Here is a 22,856-nt window from a genome sequence, read left to right as displayed (position 1 = left end):
ACCTTATCTTTGCAGTATTGTCAATAAAGCATCATAGATTGCATTTTTAATAAATTTGTGTAGGAGAAGAGAAAAAGCATTACTTTGAAACTAGAACAGTTAAAGAAGAAATTAAGGTGCTTTTACAGTGGACTGAGAATTTTAAAATCATACCCCCACCAACACTTGCAGGGAAAGCTACTGTATATAAACAAGGAACAAACTCCTCACTTGCTAGCACTGATGATGTTACATAGTTGGATAGTGAAACATCTGCAAGCAAATAACCAAGCTCAGAGAGCACCACAGACTCCACTATTAAACCCTGAGCTACATATATTCTCTTCTATTGAAACTTCTGTACGTTTATTCCAAAATAAATCCCTCTATATACGTGTACTTGGAGAAGCATCATTCAATATTTATAGACGTGCTTTCCAGATTAAGATGTGCACTGATATAACAGTGGAATATGGGAGCCTTCTAATTACGCCTATACTAATTCTTTCCAAAACAGAAACAAGTACCTGTTGTGAAAGGACTTCTGCTTGCAATAAAACATTAATGGAAGGTAAGCTACTGTCTTCATAGCTAGACCGCCGAGTGCTGATTCGATCACGCTCATTTTGTACAGCTGAAATAAAAACCCAACATTAAAGCTACCTAAGCCATTTATATTATCAATAGGAACATGAATGACATTTTGCACTTGCTTTTTATAGTATATTCTACATCTGAAAGATAAAACTTTGAATCCAAGCAGGTTCACTCCAATGGGAAAAAAAACAGTAAATGTATAAGAATAGGGAAAGAGGCTATTTTTCCCCCCATTGTTTTGACTGGAAGGATGGATGCCCTATCAGAGCAGGTATAGGGGAAATGAGGATGGAAGGGAAACAACAGGCTTAATGGAAGTTTTATTCAAAATTGGATTTCACCCAATAAAAAAGCAATGAACATACATTGCTGCTGTTGCTGATGATAATGACGTTGATCTGAACTACCACAAAGATTTGAGCTGAGCAATTAAATGATACAAGATAATAGCTAATTAAGTAGACATATATTATATTCTCTATATGCTATTGTGCACTTTCAAGAAGGAAATTCAATTGTAATAAACTGGGATGGGTTTTTTTTTTTACATTTTAATCTCTTGACCTGTCACCCAAAGGAGAAAAAAATCCTTCTCAGCTTCACTAATACAGTTTTCCTTGATGCCACCAATGTCATGACTTTGAGGCTAAATCTTTAGCAGTGTGGGATGAATTTAATCTTCTACCTGTTTCCCAAGCTGCTATTGCACTGAAAAGCTAGGAAGAGTTTTTGTTGTTGTCCGTTAGCGTTGTATTTTAATTAAAAACAAGCAATGTTTATGCTATTCTACATAAAATATTAAAAAAATCTATTATTGCTCCTCTGAGTCTTTTTGTTTTACAGTTTAGTTAACATTAATAGATATTTAAACATGTTAGGCTTCAATGATAGTGGAGAAGTATGTCAATGAAGATGCAGTCATTCATGCCAAAGGTGTCTAAAGGTTGAATCATGGCAACTAGGCTGAACTTTGTTAAACTGAGACATTTTGTTGCTTATCCAAGCAACTTCATCAGTCAGAGCAAAATTATAAATTAATTAGAAAAAAATTTAAAAATATAGTGGGAAAGGTGTTTCAATAGTTTGACATTTGAGGTGTTCCTTTTCATACCCAGCGAAAATGTATTCTAATATTTCCGGATCAGGCTTGTGATCGGCTATGATTACTTGGCTAAGGCCCAGGAAGAGATTACCCTTAACAAGTCCAAGAAGTACCTAAGTTATCAACTCTAGTAATCAGATACTTTCACTCTCTCTCGACTAATCACAAGAATATCTCTCTTAAGCGATATCTGATTGTTACTGTTACAAGCAGTGCTTCTCAGATTTATTTTCCAATCAGCTCAATAACAGAGTTATAATGAGGCTATACTGAAATGAAAACTCTGCAGTCAGCAGCTATTAATAGGAGGACTCAAGGTTATGGTGTGTGTTATCAGGAACCCAGGAGCTCAGTCACAGCATGATGTATCCTAAATGTTTACTCAGTATTTAGCTGGTCATGGACCCAATGTAACTTCTATTGAATATTAACAGGAAAATACAAGTTGAGCAGGCATTCTGGACAGATATGAGGATTTCACTATCCAAGCAAAATGGAGCCACATTGTTAGGAACACTTGTTCTTTGGCTACTAATGTTAAGTATTGGTAACATCTAAGCATTAGCTATCATGACAGGATGCATGAAAGCCAACCCAAAGTCTTATTGCCACTTAAAAGTGGAAAGTTTTATTGTAGCATAAGGTGGACAGCTCCCTCATTACGGCTGGTTTCCACCAGCCCTAAAGAACAGTGAGATACAATTGAAAAAGCACAGTTGCCTACTAAACTCTCATCCCAGGAAATAATCTATTTTGTGGCATTTTAAAGGATCACACAAGGACTAGCACACAAGCTTTGTGGACAAGAATCCACTTCACCAGATGTAGTTTAGCACATCCATATGTAGGAATATGAAGAACAGCATCCTGTTTCACAGTAGCTAACTATAGGCCTAAGGATGTACTAAGTCAGAAAATGGGAGCCCCTCTTCCACCGCTTTCCTCCTTATAACTGTCAATTCAGAGGCAGACTGCCTTTAATCCTGGAGGGAACACAGAGTGAGCCTGAGCTTGCCTTTAAAGCAAACTAAAATAGCAGCCATAAATCCATGGACTGGCAGCAAATTTCATAAGTTAACTATGTATGAAATGCTTCCTTGTTTCTGTTCTAAATCATCATTCATATTAAGCATTTATACCAGGATAAATAGTGTAAACCTATTTGCAGCTTCTGAAGTTTTATTATTTTGTTGTTGCTGATGGTGGCTTATTACAGGTGCCCCAAATTTCCAAGCCTACCCTTTTCCTGTTCTATTGCCATTGCCATTGCTACTGCCGGCACCCTTGGCTGGAAGAGGTAGAGAGCTGTGCCACTTTCTAACAATCTTAATGCAGGCAAATTGCAAATTAAAAGGAAAAGAATCAAATTTAGGATTACCAAGAGAGATATTCTAGCAATGTCTTCTTAAGATCCATCATAGCCATTCCAACAATGACAACCTTTGTATTTCTAGGTGCACATATATGTGTATGAGAACTGCCAATTTGTAATTTGATACTACTGTTCATGTGAACTTTACTGTAAAAAAACCTGTCCTCGTCTGCTTTGGATGTTGTGTTCCAACGAATCAAAGCACTTTGTAGATTTGTGATGCAATAATAACGATCATTTACTTTTTGGAAATCTGAATGATTTTTTTCCCTATTCCTATTTTTCCCAGACAATAATTCAGATGGCAAACAACAGCTATTAATTGTGTTCTATCCAGATAGTCCCTTCCAGTGGTATTATGATCTCTGACAGCAAAACTGGAAAAAAAAAAATCTCTCTTATCTACATTTTCAGAGGCAGAAAAAAGGGGATATTTGAATTTTCAGATGAAATGAAGAACAACCATTGTCATAATTGCTTTGATATCTTGGATTATGTTTCTGCTGGTCATAGTTATAAATCCATCTACCTCAATTAAACAGATTATCTGTCTATATTGCCTGTGATACATCATTTAAGATTCACTAAGATACTCCCCCATACTGTCTAGCAAACAGTATGCCTTGCCTTTCCTTTTACCACATGGCAGTACTTATAGGAGACTTCCCTCTTTTTACCTTCTCAACAATCCCAGCAAATAGATTGGCTTGAGGAAGTTATTCAGTGAACCTATGTTCAAGTAGTGACTTAAACCTAAATCTTTCCAACTCAAGTCCAACACTTTAATTATTATTTCATACTCATTCTCAGATATATCATCCAAGCTCCTGTCAGATGTGGAAGAGGGAAATGGCTACCTTCTATATAGAATCTGATAAACTACACAGCAGTCTTCAAAACTGTTTATAGCATAGTTACACAATGAACAAACAAACTCAGTTGTTGATTCCTGAAAGGATCTTACCTTCTTTCTTCATTCCTGCTCGGAAACATTTTTTTAGCCTACAATATCGACACTGATTCCTTTTGTCCTTGTCTACAACACACTGTCTATTAAACCTGCAAAGGGAAGGATAAAGACATGATTTGAAAATAAATCAATCTATAATTTTAACACAGAGTAAATTAAGTTTGCTGTAATAATACACTATGAGATATGGTGCAAATTTCAGCCTTTTGATATTGTACATTGGATACCAAATATCAGAAAAGATCCTTCGTTTTTCTTACAGCTGTTCTATATCTTGCCTTTTCCAGACAGTTCTTCCCAGTTTCTTAGCCAAGTTAAAAATGCTCTTGTAGGCTAAGTGAAAATGCAGACCAAGGATAAATGAGTGTTAAAAAAGAGGATGAAACCCAGGGATATTCTTTTCATTTCATCAGATTTGGAATCAGAGTTGGGGCCTTGTATTTCAGTCTCAAGGTTATGCTTGAGGCCTTATGTTTCAATCTCAAGCTTGATGCAGGAAATCTATCCATGATAGGTGGATCTTCATCCTTTTCTATTAAAAGTCTAGCAAGAGACTTCTTAGTTGCTAATTGGTTTTGTTCTCAAAACTGCTTTTTATGACATTTATAAAATCTTTCCTTTTCTACTCTCCTGAAGCTCAGTAGATCTAAACTTATCAATTTAAAACAACTGAAAACAATCTTTTGGTCTTTTTTTTTATAGGATCACACTTAATGTTCTTGAAGGATGACATCATGCTCTCAATTCCTTTTTCTTCTATTCTCCAAGCTAAATGAATTTACTTCTTTCCCTTCCTTCTCTTTGATATAGTTCTTGATTCAGGAAAGAATTGTTACCCTTGAAATGTTAACAATTTATTTTATCATTTTAGTAAACTTTCTGTTCACTCTGCCTTCTTTACCTGCAAGAATACATATGGTTCTTCCTGACACTTCTTCTGAAGAACCCTTTGCAGCCATCACAACTGGATGCTCCATAATGCTTCCCTGTAGCACGATCTCCACAAATGGCACATAACACACTGGCTCCAATGTTGTTAGAAGCATTAAGATTTGTAACATCAGATGGGGAAGTGTCTGTGTAAGAAGATATGTAGGAAGCAATCATGAACACACATTAAGTCAAGAAATCACTAGGGGTATATGAGTTCATATAAAACCAGCAGCTTTAAGAAGCTGTCTGATCCATTCAGTTTTCCAACACATTGTCCTAATGCATATTAAATCAAACCTGCATTTTCCTCATTTTGTATTCATCATCTGCAAATCAAATATTGTATTTATTCAAACTAATATTATCTATATGCTTGCAAACATATGCTATAGACCAGTGACCCCCAACCTTTTAGGCCTCAGGGACTGGTGCTGTGGTGGGAGGTTTGTTGCCTGGATCTCCCAGATGGAGCTTTGCTTGTTTGTGGCATGTTTCTGGCATGCTGCAGCCTGGTGCCAGTCCATGGATCGGGGGTTAGGGATCCCTGCTTTAAACTAAGGCACAGGGCGTCAATCCTCCTTCTGAATCATTCTAAAAATGCAAACCTTCACATCAATGAGAGGTTGCCCCATCAGTCAATGTGGCCTAGGGACAGCATATACCCTTGAGTCCACACACTTTGTAAGTCTACAGTCGACAAACAGCATCTTCAGCCAATCATTATTTTAACCCCAGGTAGTCAAATGCTGAACACAGAGAACACAAATCAATCAGCTTTCACTTATTTCACTTCAAATGTAAGAACAACTCCAGCTTCTAAACTCTATAAAGTAATAGCCACCCCTTCTTTTTCAAGAAAGGATGTGGAGCAGGCATGAGGAGAAGAAAAATTTCTAACAATTCTTGCCCCAAAATGTGGTGTAGGAATTTGTCCACCTGTGCATTTGGTGGTCTGTAGAAGCATTCTTCCTGACAGGCTATGGGATCATTTGTAGGGGCAGTTGCCAATTTAATGTGATTACAAGGAGCCTTCCTTTCACCATGGCACCAGTCAGTAAGCCTGTGAAGTTTGTTAACTATTATCAAAATAAAGAAGCTTCAAAGCCCTTCCTTTCAACATGACATCAGATAAGCAAATCCTGTGCTATACAGCCAATCTTGAAAGTAATCAAAACTCCATTTTGGGGCTCCTCTCCAGTATGCTGTGTGTATGAAATGCAAGCTAGGAAACAGAGGCATGAGAGGCACTTTCCAATGGGGAGAAAAAAATCTGTGCCCACGTGCAGATAAAATATTCTGGAACAAAAGAGTGACAATGTTGAGATTCAAACTAGGTCAACAATGCAATCATAAATAATGTTAACTAATCTCTTATATTTATGCATAATCCTTTTGCCCAGTGCTCAGAAAGCAGTGTACAATTAAAATGAATGCCCAACAAGATAAAAATAAATATATCAATTAAAAACAGAAACAAAAAGGAAAGAGAGCTTTAATACAATGAAGTAGAGTAACATTAACCAATAACATTAACCAATAAAAGATGATGGAATTTACTTAATCTCTCTACAATTGTTACTCTATGGGTGGTTATTCTTTGAGTATTCATCCAACTCATTTATATCTCCATATGTAGTGAGTCTCAGATGTTTATGAGATGTTTTTAGTCACCTTGTTCAGGGATTTTGATTTGATCCACAGGCATATTTATAGTGAATGCCACTTTTACAAATATTTATTTGTGTTATAAAATATGTTGAAAACATTTATTTCCTCTTCCTGGCTTATTTATAATTCTGCTGTAGTAATAAAGATATTTGAGTTTGCATTTTGGCTCTTTAGTGCCTAGGCATTTTACCTTGTAGTTTTGTACAAATCCACTCTTTTTTAGAAAGTGGAATAAGCAACTGAACTGCAAATCATAGGCAGTTTCATATGGAAAAAAGAGATCACTCACATGTGCTTTTCTCCCAAGACATTTGGGGCTTTTAGGAAATAATCAACACTTCTAAACATTAGGTTTAGAAATAAAATGGAAGCCAATTCAATTATTTCAGTGTTAAACAGTATGTAAAATACATGACTAACAATACTACTGAACATTTGATGATAGCTGTAATTTTCAAACAGAAATATAAACACGTAATAAGCTCTGAATCACTGAAGTTAGAACTGTTCTCTTTCTCCATAAAGAGATGCAATTGCTTCAGCAGCAGCAGTACTCCTGATTATTGTTACCACCACAGTATTTTACAAAAGCAAACTTGGTGCCAAGTTTTAAACCTTAGTCTGTTCACACAAAGGCTATTACCCAGAAGAGGCATGGTCCCAAATCCTGAGATGCCAGTTGACTAATATGCAGTCTGTACAGAACCTCAGGTTGTTCACCCTCAAGCAGTTCTTTACTGTGATCAGATAATGTTTGAGCATTTCCTCAATTCCCCTTGCCATTATTTGAAAACAAGAGACAATTGGATACTATTAACATAGAATCAGCTCTGAAACTTCAAATGATCCACTCAGTAGTTCCATGTCAAAACTAAAGAACACAATATTGAGGAACTGCATACATCAAGGGGTTAAGCAATAGTCTTCTACCATAACTTTATGAGTTAAACCCATCAGAAACCTCCATTCCATATTGACCAAATAATGTAGGATAGCATCATCAACAGTGCTGAAAGCAGCTAAGTGGTTAGCAAAATTAAGAGACATGCACCTTCTGCCAAGTACATTTCATTTACATTGTTCCAACTGCCTTGCAAAGTGAGTCAGTACTCTGTTTTGATAGTATGGGTGGAGGAGAGGGGGTGAGAGAGAAATTAGTAACATAGATAAGCCCTAACCAGGAACTCCCTCTTCCAGGGTTCAGCCTGTTCCCATGAAAAGTAACGATACAAGCTAAGTCGATGATATTGAAAGCCTCCAAGAGATCAAGGAGAACCAGGAGGATTGTACTCCTCCAATTCCAGTATCTCAAAAGATCATTTACAAGCATGACTGATTTCTTTACTGAATCCTAAGCCTGATTGCCAGACATCCAAATAATCTCCTTCCTCATGTACATTAATGATGCCATAAATAATCAACAATATCAATCTTAATAACTCATCCATGATTTTCTCAACTGTGTTTGGGTTTCTGCTGGTCAAGATGCTAGCTAATCCAAGACTTTCAGAAGTTGTTCTGAAAAAGTTTAAAAAGCATTGACATTAGTGAATAAATATAATGGAGTAAGGATTATCTTCTTATGTGACCTATTTGTATTTTCCTTAAAGACTATTTTCCTAGAAGACTATTTCTCTATATGTGTTAGGTTTGTAATTCAGAACTTCTCTTTCCACTGCAAACGTATTTTCTACTCATTTGCACATTGGATGGAAGCCATGGATGGAAACTAATCAAAGAGAGAAGCAATCTGGAACTAAGGAGAAATGTCCTGACAGTTAGAACAATTAATCAGTGGAACAACCTGCCTCCAGAAGTTGTGGGTGCTTCATCACTGGAAGTTTTTAAGAAGAGACTGGACAATCATTTGTTTGAAATGGTATAGGGTTTCCTGCCTGGGCAGGAGGTTGGACTAGAAGACCTCCAAGGTCCCTTCCAACTCTATTATTATTAGTAGTATGGATTCCTATCCATAAAATTACCTTCTCCTCTTCTGGAATAGCAAGCAAAGTAGGTTAATGGGTGATGCTGCTAGCAATGATGAGTGTGCACATTTGATTACTGCATACTTTTTCACAATATTTTGCAATAAAAAATTTAAAGAGTTAAGTAATTATTCCTTCTTTGTACCAACTGATCCTAATTGTCCAGCAAACATCTCCAAGAGAAAAGGGAAATTCTGATAGAAAATGTGAAACTACAAAATGAAGAAGACAGTGGAAAAAAAAGATGATAAAGATCTGATAATAGCTTGGCATTTCTTTGGTCACTTATATAACCAAGCAGCTATGCTGTACAGCAAATTGTACCAAGTAATTAAATGATAGGTGTAAAGGGAAAGAAAACAAGATAAAGAGTTCATTGTATCATAAATCAAATAGACTGTTATTTTGCAGACTCTCCCTGGTGAGATCAGTGCTTTGTGATCAGTTCTTGGGAAAGTTGTTTGTCGTATTTATGCATTTATCTGCATGCATTAGCCAACTGGCAAATTCTTACAGAGTGGCTTTGGTGATTGGCTGCACAGTGGAACTCTTTTACTCTGATGAAGTTTCTCCACATTCAACTGGAATGCACTGTTCAGTAATTTAAGACTGTTATTCTGTGTCTCAGACTCCTAGATGACAAAGTCAGGAATGTTGATATGATATTTCTTCAAGAACTTGGAAAGGATTACAAGTAATCCTTGACTTTCAACAAGTCATTTAGTGACCATTTGAAGTTACATCACTTGAAAAAGTGGCTTATGACTGTTTTTCACACTTACGGCTGTTGCAGCAGCCCCATGGTCACATGATCAAAATTCAGACACTTAGCAACTGACTCATATTTATAATGGCTGCAGTGTCCTAGGGTCATGTGATCACCTTTTGCAAACTTCTAACAAGCAAAGTCAACGGGGAAGCCAGGTTCACTTAACAAACATGTTACTAACTTATCAACTGCAGTGATCCACTTAACAACTGTGGCAAGAAAAGTCGTAAAATGAGACAAAACTCACTTAACAAATGTCTCACTTGGCAACAGAAATTTTGGGCTCAATTGTGGTTGTAAGTTGACAGTTACTTGCATTATATCCCAACACCTCCCCCTTTGTATTTTAAGATTAAAGATACCCATTTTCCTAAGCCTATTCTCATAAGATTTGTTTTATTTGATCATCTCTATTTGCTTTTTACTTTGCTTTTTGCAGTTTCTATGAATCTTCCTTAAAACACAGTAATCACAAATGAACAGAGGGGAGTCTGACCAATGTAGACAATAAAAGAATTATTGTTTCCTTTGACTTGAAAATTACATTTCAGTGGATTAGTTTCAATGGAAACAAAGATGATTAAAGGCCTGGAGACTAAAACATATGAAGTACGGTTGTAGGATTTGGGTTTGGCTAGTCTAGAGAAAAGAAGGACTAGGGATAACATGATAGCAGTATTCCAGTATTTGAGGGGCTGCCACAAAAAGGAAGGGGTCAACTTATTTACCAAAGCACTTGTAGGCAGGACAAGAAACAATGGATGGAAACTAATCTAGGAGAGAAGCAACCTGGAACTAATGAGAAACTTCCTAACAGTGAGGACAATTAACCAGTGGAACAGCTTTCCCTCAGAAGTTGCAGGTGTATCATCACTGGAGGTTTTTAAGAAGTGATTGGACAGTCACTTGTCTGGAATGATATAGGGTCTCCTGCTTGAGCAAGGGGTTGGACCAGAAAACCTCCAAAACTTCCAGCTGTATTCTGATTGATTGGATGGATGCATGTATACTTTATAATTATATGCATCCATAATTGCATTTATCTTTTTAGCAGTTACACATATTCAGAATGTGATAGGATTGTGCAGTTAATAGCCTTTAATAGTTTGGTAAAGTTTTACAAAATGAAGAACAGGGTGCAAGATATATTTATGTAGAGAGGACTCTTCCCCACTTCAGTCATTTTCCAGCAGGTGTCAGCAACAGCCACACCCAAATGTCAATGCAAATGATGTGGTGACCCTAGATACTGTATTCAAGCTACTGTACAAAAAATTGTAAAAATCTCACCATGAGTAAAGGGAGAAAAAATTGAACATGCTGAATACTCATTCATTATTAATGTTTAGTAGTTTGGAGAGCTACGTTGTACATACCTTTCAGAAACATAACTTTCATTTTAGTCACCTATCTTAATTATTAGCTTTTAAACATTAGCTTATAATGTTAATACTTAGATATTTCAAAAATGTAAGAATGAAAAATTGGCAGTAATATTCCAAATAAAAGATTGAGACAATGATCACTAAACCTTCAATAGATACTCTCTAAAGAAAACTGGGAATTGTAGTTTTGAGAGGAAGCTGGGAATGTCTTTATGGTTCTCCCTAGAACATCTTCCATAATTACATATTTATGTTCAGCCATACTACTGTATTTCCATTTAAGATATCCTAAAACGTTGTATGACAGTAAGGAAATCAGATACGATTTCCAGAAAACATAGAATACATCTCTCTAAAAACAGGAAAAACGTTATTATAAACTAGCCCATTTTTTTATTTCATAGCATGCTGTTTTCCAAATAGTAGAAAGTTCTGAATTTCAATGAATGCCACTGAAGCTATCAGACTCATTGAGGCTTCTTTAAAATAAAGAAAAGGATCAAGGGAAAGACCACAGCTTTTAAGCAAAAAAATGCATAATATGAGAAAACAGACTGAACGTGTAACTAATCATAACAGAAGTAGTAATGATAACTTCTTGTAAAATTCTACATGAAGTGTGAAAGTGTTATACGAAGACAATAGAAAATATTTTTTAAATTATTCAGCTACATTACTGCATGAAATGATAATAGTAATAAAGGCAATAATCATAATCATATATCACCACAATTCCATGTGTGGGATTGTGTACACATTTAGAATTATATCAATTATAATTCTAAACATAATTTAGAATCAATTATATTTATGGAGTCTTATTCACAAATACGAACGCATAGTATCATGCCTCACTCTAACTGCAGATTATTATTGGTAGTTTTCATTGGTATAACTCTACCAAAAAAATAATTTCATTTCCTGATAGGCTCTTGAACTCCAACTACTTTTTGAACAATAAAAAGTTAGGTGTTGCATTCCTTCTTTTAAAACCTACTCCTACGGGAACAACCAACCCATTTCATTTATTTTTCTTGTATACTTCCCAACCCTGCTTCTTTCTGGGGCTTCTTCCTATGTTTTCCCCAGCCAATTTTGTGTATATTGCAAGAGAAAACAATAATAGGGCTTTGAGTCCTATACCGCAACTGTCCTGTGAAATGTCAGCTGATTAAACCAAGTAGAGTCCCAGACAAAATCTTTTGGGGAAAATATTTGTGCCTGGAGGACCAAAACCTCCTCCACTGCCAGGCTTTTACATAGGTGGAGGATGGAACTAAGCATACTGTAATCATGTTTGCTCCACATTATCTGGCTGCTGTAAAAAAATAAATTGACTTCTGAATCTTTCCTGTCCCGACCCCAACTTTGATAGAGAAAAACAACATTCTGAAATGGACTTACCACTGCCCATTGCCAAGACTTGCATGTTCTCAAACTCCAATGTCGTATATGCAGGATCTAAAGCTGCACTGTAATCTGCCATCTCCATGTCTATCAGGGCTTTGGAAAGGCGCATTATCATCTGCAAACACGGGCCAGATTGCAGTGATTCCACAGCCAGAGGTTATTGGCCCTCTCAACTCTCCAACTGATTTTGCCGGCGTCCCCTATCTGTTGGCCTTTATTTCAGATATTTCTCTGAAAGAATCTGCTGCACTTCAAGGCCTATACTACCCAAATGGGTGGAGGCAGGAGGCAAGGGGGGTTAATCGTTAATCATCTCACCCACTAGTGAACACTGCTGCGCTCAGCCTCTTATTTCTTTCTGCTTTGCTTCTCTCCCTCTCTATTCCCTGTTGACGATTGTTTATGACAGGCTTCGTCACCAGCTTGTTGCTGATTTCTGCTCCAGGACAGGTGAAAAAGCATAGCAAAGGGCCTGCTAGCTACACTCAGCTTTCCCCAGTGCAGTGTGGAACCTAAGGTGTCATTATTAAGATTACTTTATTGGTAGCAGAAGCTGCAAGGATCACTTCTGAAAGGTAGAATACAATTTCCATCTTCCATCTGGAACTGCTGTCCTATCCTTCCAACTACTCTTTCTCTTCCTCTCTTCTCTTCCCTAATCCCACGCCCTGTCATTTCTCTGTTGGATGAAGGTCATCAGAATGGTAATTTACACACTGAGACACACAGGAACAATGTGGAACTTTCATTTTACTTCCCTATAAAATCATGTTTTACGAGCTCTGACTTCATTATCAACAACTCCTTCCACAGCATTTACCTACGATACATCTTTCAGTGCCAGACACATAAATGCAAAATGCAACACTGACTGTGTCCACGGATTCCCAACCCCCACCTTCCTGGTGATCCTCTCAGCTCAAAAGGTACACAGGATTTGAGCCAGGTGACATCTAATGCAGAAGATTCAAAGATTCTTGTTTAGGAGGTAAGAACAGTTGAAAGAGATCTAGACTAGCTTGGAGCAGTGGCATCCATTGTTTCCCCTTAATCATTTTCCTGAACAAGCTGACCAACTCCTCTGAACCCGGGTAGTATAATATAGGAAACTGTCTGGTCTTTCTCTGCCCTTCCCTCCTTTTTTTGTGATTAGGACATATATAAGGGTTGGCATCCTACAGCCTCAAGTTTTCAAGGAGACTTTCTAATCATTTTGCACCCCATGTTAATCTTTTCACTATTTTCAGATGGCAAACATAAATTAGGTACTGTGAGTCCTAAAACAGACTTCCCATAGTTAAAAGATCCACATATTTCAATAAAAAAAATCTCCATCCACCACTTGTCATATGGATTGTCCCACTTGAAATAATTGACTTATTCCCTGAAAAAAGTAGAATCTTCTGCTGAGAAAAAGTTTTGTACCCAGTAGTGGGATTCAAATATGTGAACAACCGGGTCTCTGTGTGGATGCCATTTCTGGAAGTCCATTCTGGGCCTGGACAACAAAAAATTAGCTACCGGTTCTGTCGAACTGGTGCAAACTGGCTGAATCCCACCACTGTTTGTATCCCCTAGGCTGGTACTGGTAGAAGCTTTTTCAGGAAACAGTTTGAATCACTGATATGGTGCGGGTGACAAAATAAAATGCCCTACTTCTAGCACTACTTACCTGAACCTGCTACTATTTTTAAAGTGTAAAAATGACAGCAAGAGATCTTATCTTGAATTTTTAGTTCACCAAACATAATATGATAATCTAGACTGATAAAAGTTGAATGATGCTACCAGGCACCAGTGCTTTTTGAGGTTATAACCAAGTCTTGCTACTTGCTTTTGTGGGCAAAATCATCTACACTCAAGACAAAAAAGAATATTGATTATGTTTCTACTGCTCAATGCAGAGTATTTCCCTACTTTTGCTTGGTACAATAAGCCTTGGCAACATATTTTTTTCTGCTATGCTCCTATGATATCGCTTTCACTTTCCCCTGAGCCCATGAGAGAGAAGCAATCTTAAGTTGTCTTTAGGGTGTCAAACTATTCTCCAAAGTACCAGAGGGCAAGACAAGAAACAATGGTCGGAAACTGACCAAAGAGAGAAGCAACCTGGAATTAAGGAGAAACTTCCTAACAGTGAGGAGAATTAACCACTGGAACAGCTTGCCTTCAGACATTGTGGGTGCTTCATCACTGGAGGTTTTTAAAAAGAGGCTAGACAGTCACTTGTTTGAAATTGTATAGGTTCTCCTGCTCGAGCAGGGGGCTGGACTAGAAGACCTCCAAGGTCCCTTCCAGCTTCTATTCTATTCTATTCTATTCTATTCTATTCTATTCTATTCTATTCTATTCTATTCTATTCTATTCTATCTACTGCTGTTGAGTTATGCTTTCCTGTTTAAGCCTGCAGCAGCCCAAAAAACAACAACAAGGCATGGAAAAATTGGTAAAGTTCCCAAGTTATTGTATTGCAGATGAAATTATATATTAATAAATGAATTGGATCAAAATAGGACTTATTGTCATTTTAGCCTGATACAGGCACATCCTGTTCCCATAGGTCTTTGAGAAACATCATATGTTGCCCTTCTATATCTCCTTAAGGAGTTGGACATAGCAACAATATGCCGATGCTCTATCAGTTCTACAGAATAGTAGCAGATTCTCCAGCTGACAATATTGTAAATGTCTTAATTCCATGTCCCTTGAATAGTAGAATTATAGGGCCACAGTCCTAAATAAAAAACTGACAGCAGGTAATAAAAACCTGAAAGGGAGAGAATACTCAATCACTCAGTTTAACTTTATTCATATACAGTATATCTGCACCCTTTCAGAACTGGCTTTGACTAGTTTATGGCCCAAGAAATTGATTGTCCAAGGAAATACATCTAGACAATCCAGTTAAGATTCTTCCAATTAATTTAACTGGACCTTCTGGCTGTTAAAAGCTTTGCTTTGTTCTTTACAACCTATTTTCTTTTAAACATGTTTGTCAATTTTCACCTTTTGGCTACTAATTGGGCTTTTTCTCTTCGCTGTGTAATGCCCATTTTGATTTTTTTTTAATTCCAAGAATTCCTCTGAATCACATAAAAATAAAAATCATACTTTTTCACAAAGTACTAACTATTGTAATTATTGATAGCATTTTAGTATGTCCACAACTGTAATTATTTGCCAAAGTATGTTTTACTTACATACAACTTTCCTGGAATGTAGCAAATCTCCAATATTTTAGTATCTGGTAATGAACATATTAATATATATTTTCTCAGATGTAAGGAAATGCATATTTAATAAGTTTGTTCTCTCTATCTTACGTTTTTACAAAATACCATAAGCCCGTGCATGGAAGCTTCCTAAATGAGGAGTGGGATACAAATGATGAGTTCTCTGCTAATCAGTTTTTGTTGTTGTTGCATTTGAGTCAGTCCTGACTCTTGGAACTGCATGGATGAGTCCCTGAAGGCTTTTTTGGCAAGATTTTCAGAAGTAGTTTGTCATTGCCTCCTTCCTACAGTTGAGAGTAAGGGACTGGCCCAATATTTCCCAGCTGACTTCAGGCCTAAAGGAGACTAGAACTCACAGTCTCTGTGTTCCAGTCTTGAAAAGAGTCACGGGGCTCTGCTGTGTGAACTCAAACTCTGCATTTGTTACAATTCTGAGTATTTCTACAGCTACAGATCTTAGACCTGCATTTATGTAATGAATTGGTTACTGTAGCTGAGGAGGGGTTTTATGATATACTATAAATTCTATTGTGTATAACCAGATTAATAATAGTAAATCAATGTTATCATATTGAATATCAGCTGAATTGCACCAAAGAACCAATAATAATTAATGATTATGGCCTGTTCTTTTCATAATGAAAACACCTTATCTTTTGCAACCCCTATGATTTAAACTGCAGATAGTGAATTAAAATTTCTGCAGGCAGTTTGAACTGTTCTTCAGGAACAGCCCATGATTTAATGTCTAATATAAATCCCAGTGGGTACTTTCTGGCCCTTCAATGGCTAATTCAGAAGCAAAAAGGACTAATGAAAGACAGCAGCAGCTTTAATGTAACGTTAAAGAAGAATATAATAAAGGTAAGAAGGAACATTGAAGGAAGAGACAGTAGTACTTAGAAGTGTGGGAAGTGGCCATGAAATCAAGAGTCAGCTGCAATTGCAAATGCAGAAGAAAGCAAAGAAATACGTAGTCATTTTCAAAGTGCTGAAAACTGGCATTGGAGAAAGGTACAGTATCTCGCACTGCACTAACGTATTAATTCACATCTGTGTTACCGATGCTTTTCTAATGCAGTTTTTGTGAGGAAAAATGGGAGACGTGAGACCAATATCTGTCACCTTGAACTCCTGATCAAAATCTGGGATATAAGCAGTGGTGGGATTCAAATATGTGAACAACCGGTTCTCTGTGTGGATGCCGCTTCCGGAAGTCCATTCTGGGCCTGGGCAACAAAAAAATTAGCTACCGGTTCTGCCAAACTGGTGCGAACTGGCTGAATTCCACCACTGGATATAAGTCTAACAAATACAAGTACAATACTGAGAAAACCACCTCTACTTCTAACACCCAGCACTTACAGATGGGGTGAAAGTCACCTCCTGGTCACCAAAGCAGGTAGAAGTCCTTATGGTCACCTACTCTACACCACTCCTGCTCATGCTCTGGAGCTGACTTTCTTCACATTAGTGTATATTAAGACCTGGTCAAATGTTGAAGCATCCACAGGATCCTATTATTTCCCTGCTTCTATCAGAAGTATGAAAACACTGTTGTGGTACAAACTCCACCTCTTTGGAGCATGTCTGTGATATCACAACATATTTAGAAAAAGATTCTAGGTTGTGTTGTAGCACCACTTTCCTTAGACTAGTGTTCCTCAATCTCAGCAAGTTTAAGATGTATGGACTTCAACTCCCAGAAGTCCACACATCTTAAAATTACTAAGGTTGAGAAACATTGACTTAGACTGATCCTATTGCCCCTCCACAAATGCTGCCAGTATTTTTCTGCCTAGGATTTGAGATAAAGCAAATATGTACTTTTTCATTTTCTTTGCAACACTGGAACATGCGGGTGATTTTCTCTTGGATCTGCTCTTATTTCATAATGTCTCCCAGATGCTTTGCAAGCATGCCCTGGTAAGAATTCTCTGTAACAAAATTTCTAATGGAAAGAACATAAATAAACCTAATATCAATACATTTAGTCAGTGGTTAGTTTATTTCATAATCCCTATATAACAATCTACCAGATTTATTTTCCTCTGTTTTTATAAGCAACATGCATCTGTCTTCTGCATCCCAGCTTGTAGCCTCAGGAACTCTTTCTGCACCCACAACATACAAACATAGAGATATTATGACACAATAGATAAGATGTTAGAGATGACTACTCAAGGGAGCCAGGTTCAAGTCTTCTCTCAGCCATGAAAACTCACTTGGTGACTGGGCTAAATTACACTCTCTTAATTTAAATGTAATGAACTCTCCACCACCAAGCCCTGGGCTAGACTAGTGTTTAAGATGTTGGATTAGAACCATACAATATGAGTTTCAAGTCGACCTTAATCATGGAACTCACTGTGTAACTTTGGGCCAGTCATTCTCTCTCAGCCCAATTCTAATTCATGGGGTTGTTCTTGTGGGAATAAAGTGTAGAGAGATCCTCATGGAAGCCACCTTGTTCACCTACTAAAACAGCATGACAGAAATGTAAATAATGGTAGCAATGCATTGCACACTAGTCAATTGCAAAAGGCAGCTTTACTCAGAACAGCTTACATTCTGCAACAATAACTGTAATACTATCAAACATCCACATCTGCCTATCCCTGGTCTTTGGAGAGGACTTGATAGGTAGAAAAAAATGCCAAATCCAATGTGAACATCTGAGTGAGCATGCAACAAACCATGCATTGCACACCATAACTCAGATTAGATCTATAATGAAAAATTTCTAGTTGCTGAATTTTAATTCTCATCAAGCCATAAAGCCAGCCTGGCCAATGGTGAGATAACTAAAAGTTACAATTCAGCAATATCCGGCTAGACAAAAGTTCTCTACTCTTGCTATAAATCTTTGGCCTGAACCCATAAGATTCCCAATCAACAATATCACTTTTCCTCTCAGGAGCTATATTCCTCTAGAAGCCCATAAACAGGATGTGTGCATGAAGTCAATAGCTTTCACATACTGTTGTTCTTCAGACACTTATATTGGGTGACATATTAATGGCTGTCAATCTAATTGTTCCAGAGAGTCCACTGTTGAATTGAGAGGAAGACCACTAGCTTCCTCATCTCAGACTTGAGCTTCTCTGAGGAAATGGAACAGGTTTCTGGACTGTGGCTATTAAACATGTCATGGTTACTGCTTGAAAGAACATATCCTAATATTTCCTCTTCAGCTAGACGCTATTGAGCCAATAATTCATATAAGAGGGTCAGAAAGGTCGAGTCTCAACAACAGCCCCATTGAGAGATCTTTCATGCCAATCCAAATTTGGATAGGATGATCCCTATGATTAGATAAATGTGTACAGACATAAGTTAAACATGCACAGGATTTACTATAGTGTCTAGTTTTGCTCAGTTTAGCAAAACATGCCTTAAGTCAAACAAGCTCCTAACTAGGTAAGACCAAAAAAAAAAAAAAAGTTTCCTCTCATACAAGGTCTGAAAGGATTAAGGTTACTAGAAATAGCAATCAAAAGGTGTATGTACAAGGCTAATATGGTGGGGGAGTTTCTTAAGGGGAACCGAAGGATTAAATGCTTGGAAACTGACAATGAATCATAAAGCCTTTCACCTCTAGTGAAGATGACTCAGATGTACTGCTGGTGGCTGAAATTAAAATCTTAAAGATTAGTTGTCTTCAGATAAACTTTTGGCAAGAGCCAGTTCCCTACTTCAGTGTTATGGAAGACAACAGTGTTCAGTTATTGCAATGGATTATTCTGTTTTAAATGAAGGAAATGTGTGCCTGTAAAATTGGAAAACTGTGTATGGTCTTCAAAGCATAATGTAAAAATATCTAAAAGACAAATGCTGATTTAATTACAGAGCTGTTTCTAATAAAAGTATAACCCTACCATTGCCCCCCCCTTTGGAACATTTTCCCCAAGAAATAGGGCAGGCCCCCACTCTCCTCACCTTTTGGAAAAGTTTAAAAACATGGCTCTGCTGTTTTGCTGGGGCTGGTTAGGCTCTCCCTTTGTCTTTTTTTAATTATTTAACTTTTAATGTTGAATTTAATTCTTTTTAAATTTTATATACAATTTTCACGTTTCGATATTTTATTTATACATTGCCCAATGTTCCTCTGTGAGAGAGCTGTGCAGTTGCTAAATTTGATAAATAAATATATAAATGAGCTTGAAACTTGTCTATCTTTATATTTGCTACTTTTTTAAAAAAAATATTCCTGTTACATCCTCTGATACAGAATACAAGATAAAAACATCTTTAAAAGACTAAACTCCACATTTCAGGAGTGCTCAGAGAAAAAAAAAATATTAATGCCTCTTGTAAATGCCAAGGCTGCCTGGAGAGGAGAATAATACATGTTCCTTTCTCCCCAATTCTGTGGAACTTGCATGGATTCTGGGAAGCTGGGATGATTAACCATTGGCTCACCTCCTACTTCAGAAGAAAAGCTGCAAAGACTGATTTTCCATGTTTACTCTAGAACTAGATATCTTTCTTCTGATAGGAACTCCTGCCCCATTCTACCTCCTGGCCCTTGGGATTTTCCTACTTTCTTTGCTAGCCCTGGCACCAAAGTGACCTGCCATGATCTCTCCAATTCCCCACACACTCCCTGCTGGGGAGCCTCAAAGCAACACAGAGAGAGGTAGATGTAGAAGCAGCCTAGGGCAATAGATGGTCTTACAGTTTCACCATGCATCACTCTGAGGAACCCTTCATGTTGCACATACAGGGCCGGGGCAAGCAAAAACTGGTCTTCAAAAGCTGTATGCTTAGGCATAATGAAGCAGGTTTGCTTAACTTAATAATCCATGAAGGTTTGCTAACTGAAGCAGCTGGCTCAACCTGTCTTAATTGTAAGGCATGTCCAGAGAATCTCCCACTGCATCTGAAAGCAACAAAATAACTTAGAGGTTCAGGTATTAATGTATATCCAACTATTTTCCAACATCAGCCCTGCTGCTGGCAGCCACCTTCTATGCTTAAAAGTATGGCTTACCGTGAGGCCTCCCTTGCTTTAAAATCATTTGGATTTCTTCTTTTCATAGAGGTGAATGCACGTCCTGTCATAATTCTCAGTGGACAGAACACTGTAGCAGCTATTACTGTTCCATTCCCCAGGCCACACGATAGGTAAGCCTGTTGGAGCACAGTCCTGAGTTACAAGATTGAGAACTAAAGTCCTAGGGGAATCCACGCCAGCACAGTCATCTCTCAAACCATCCCTTCTGCTTTTTCCCCCCCGTTGAAATTTCAAATTCCAGTTTGTGGACAAAGTCCTACCTATCTGAGAATATAGATCTCCGACCACTGACCAAACTCCATTCCAAGTGACAACCTAGTTATGCTTTTCCTCAGGCTCTGACATTCAGTGTTTGGAACTGCTGGGTAGATTGCAAATCAGCTTGCCTTGGCCTGAACTGCAGTGCACTTTGAAAGAATGGATTCTGGCTACTTGTGTGACTTCAAAGTCAAGCATCGGAGAAGAGGATTCCTTCTGATTGCCAGTAACAAAGCAGGTAGGAAGATCCCCGACGCCTGCTTTCACAGCTTTATTTCAAAGGAAAAAGATGAAAACATCTATTGTGCTTGAAGTAGTCATTTTGGGCCATACCTTAAGATTAAAAAAGAGAAGACAATGTGAAGGGGGCAGGGTACTGAAAGTCAAAGAGATAGGAAGAACGATCTCTTCCAATTGGAGGCATTTGATGTAGTTAACAGATAACTTCAGTACAGCTTTCTCACTCTTCATCCCTTCCTATTCTCTCCAGATTAGGGCAAACTTACTTTTGTGCTAATCATTTCTTGGCCAGGTTATCTCAGATGAAAAAATTAACAGAAAATAGTTTACTGCATGACTTGCTCACCACAGCAAGAAATGACACCAAAAGCTGTCAAGCAAACTTTTCAACCAGCTTGCTCTCTAAGATCTTGCACTGAATCTAGCCATCTACGTTTAAACTGAGTGTATGCATTTTAAAGGATAATTTTTCCCTCCCCCTGTAAAGTCAATATTTTGTCCCTGCCCCTTTTCCATGACCTGAGGATATATTTGCTTTTTGGTTATTTCCAAAAGGAGACAATACTCCCTCCCTCCCCAGCCTGTATTTTGTCAGACTTTAGTAAACAGGGATTGTCTTTCCACACCATCAAATCCCATTTGCCTTTTGCCTAAATTCAATTACAGAGCCATTCTCCTCCTTCCCCCATGTGTTAATAAGCACCCCTGTGGAATTCTGCTGAATCAGAAGGATCCAGAACATTTATGGGTTACTAGCCAACGTGGTGGTGGTGGGGGAGAGAAGCCCGAGTAGATGTCAGAGGGACAATCCACACTGCTACTCATAAAGGGGTTAGACAGGCATGCATGAATCTAGAGTTCCAGGCATGCAGAGCTTGCAAATAGCTACTTTTTGGCTCTTTGAATGACAACTAGGGTTGTTGCGAGGCTGTTTAATATTTGCAGTTGACTTCCAAGGGACAGTATTGCTAAGCAATTGTGTGGAAATCCTGCAAAGCATCACCAGAACCACATTTCCACAGGAAGTTTCATGTACTTGGGATTAACTTTTTTTTAAAAAGAATTACTAAACCTAAAAGCTAGGAATTTCTCACAAAGCAACATCTACAGTCAGGGTTTTTTTTTAAATTTAAGTTTCCCTAATAGACTTTTTAGGCCTCTCAAAAGAATTAAGGAAGATGGCCTTTAGTGAAAAAGGACTCAAGAAAGATACCTATAGGGAAAAAAGCTCATGGGATTCTCATGGCTTTAATAAAACTGCAAAGTAAATAGGAAGCCAATAACAAAACCTTTCCTTTCTCTTTAAATTGCAACAAATCAAAACTGCTTCACTTAGCTCCACAAATGTCATTTGTACTATGCAGCTCTTTAAGACAAAGCTGCAAAGCTACCAAGATTGCACAGACTTCACATTCCTTTTTGATAATAGTACAACTTGCCATCTAGCATCTCCTTATGGCAGTTTTTCCTATCTTTCCTATCCTCCAATTGTCTGGATCATCTCTTACTATTGAGTACCAGGAGGAGTAAGATAATTCTGATCCCCCAAATATATACATCTGGAGAGTACCCAGGTTGGAGGGAAATTAGGCTCCCTTAATTTAAATCACAACAGGATTTTTGTGCTGAGGGAACATTAAAAGGTGGTTACAATTTGTGGGATGTTCTCAGTCAGCCAATACTTCACTTGCATATAAATTAGCAGAAGATCAAAAGTTTTAATAATTCACACAGCCATTTGTAATAGATAGAAAGATGTGTGTAAAAGAATGATACAAAAATAAAACTAGTTAACTTTTTCTTTTATCAACCATCTCCTCCCATTCTCAAGTTTGATCATCATATGCTATGAATTACTAATAGCACAATTTATGATTACTCTGGGGAATTGCATAATGATTAATATATAAGGATTCCTGTCCTTTAGGAGAGCCATGG

The 22,856-nt window shown here is 37.6% G+C and overlaps 1 protein-coding gene and 1 long non-coding RNA gene across 4 annotated transcripts in view; one reads left to right on the top strand and one right to left on the bottom strand.

Annotated features, from left to right (window-relative positions):
* The window catches only part of HNF4A (hepatocyte nuclear factor 4 alpha), a 70,794-nt gene that overhangs the window by 16,016 nt on the left and 31,922 nt on the right, over nucleotides 1–22,856 (bottom strand). The window contains exons 1-4 of one of the 3 annotated variants that reach the window (XM_039351286.1): nucleotides 20,397–20,536; nucleotides 4,922–5,096; nucleotides 4,015–4,109; nucleotides 507–613 (exon numbers count right to left, since the gene is read on the bottom strand). In XM_039351286.1, the coding sequence (XP_039207220.1) occupies nucleotides 507–613; nucleotides 4,015–4,109; nucleotides 4,922–5,096; nucleotides 20,397–20,424 (405 nt within the window). In that variant the 5' untranslated portion in view covers nucleotides 20,425–20,536. Of the gene's footprint in view, nucleotides 1–506; nucleotides 614–4,014; nucleotides 4,110–4,921; nucleotides 5,097–12,164; nucleotides 12,800–20,396; nucleotides 20,537–22,856 lie in introns of those variants that run through there. The other 2 variants (XM_039351284.1, XM_039351285.1) reach the window with 2 other exon arrangements.
* Nucleotides 20,779–22,856, top strand: part of LOC120311603 — a 35,125-nt gene continuing 33,047 nt past the window's right edge. Inside the window, exon 1 of the long non-coding RNA XR_005557669.1 lies at nucleotides 20,779–20,916. This is a non-coding gene — a long non-coding RNA (uncharacterized LOC120311603). The remainder of the gene's footprint in view (nucleotides 20,917–22,856) is intronic.

Source organism: Crotalus tigris, unplaced genomic scaffold (assembly GCF_016545835.1).
Source record: "Crotalus tigris isolate CLP2741 ecotype Arizona unplaced genomic scaffold, ASM1654583v1 scf7180000018371.15429387391:27106975, whole genome shotgun sequence".
Taxonomy (NCBI): domain Eukaryota; kingdom Metazoa; phylum Chordata; class Lepidosauria; order Squamata; family Viperidae; genus Crotalus; species Crotalus tigris.
This window is presented reverse-complemented; position numbering and strand designations above follow the sequence as displayed.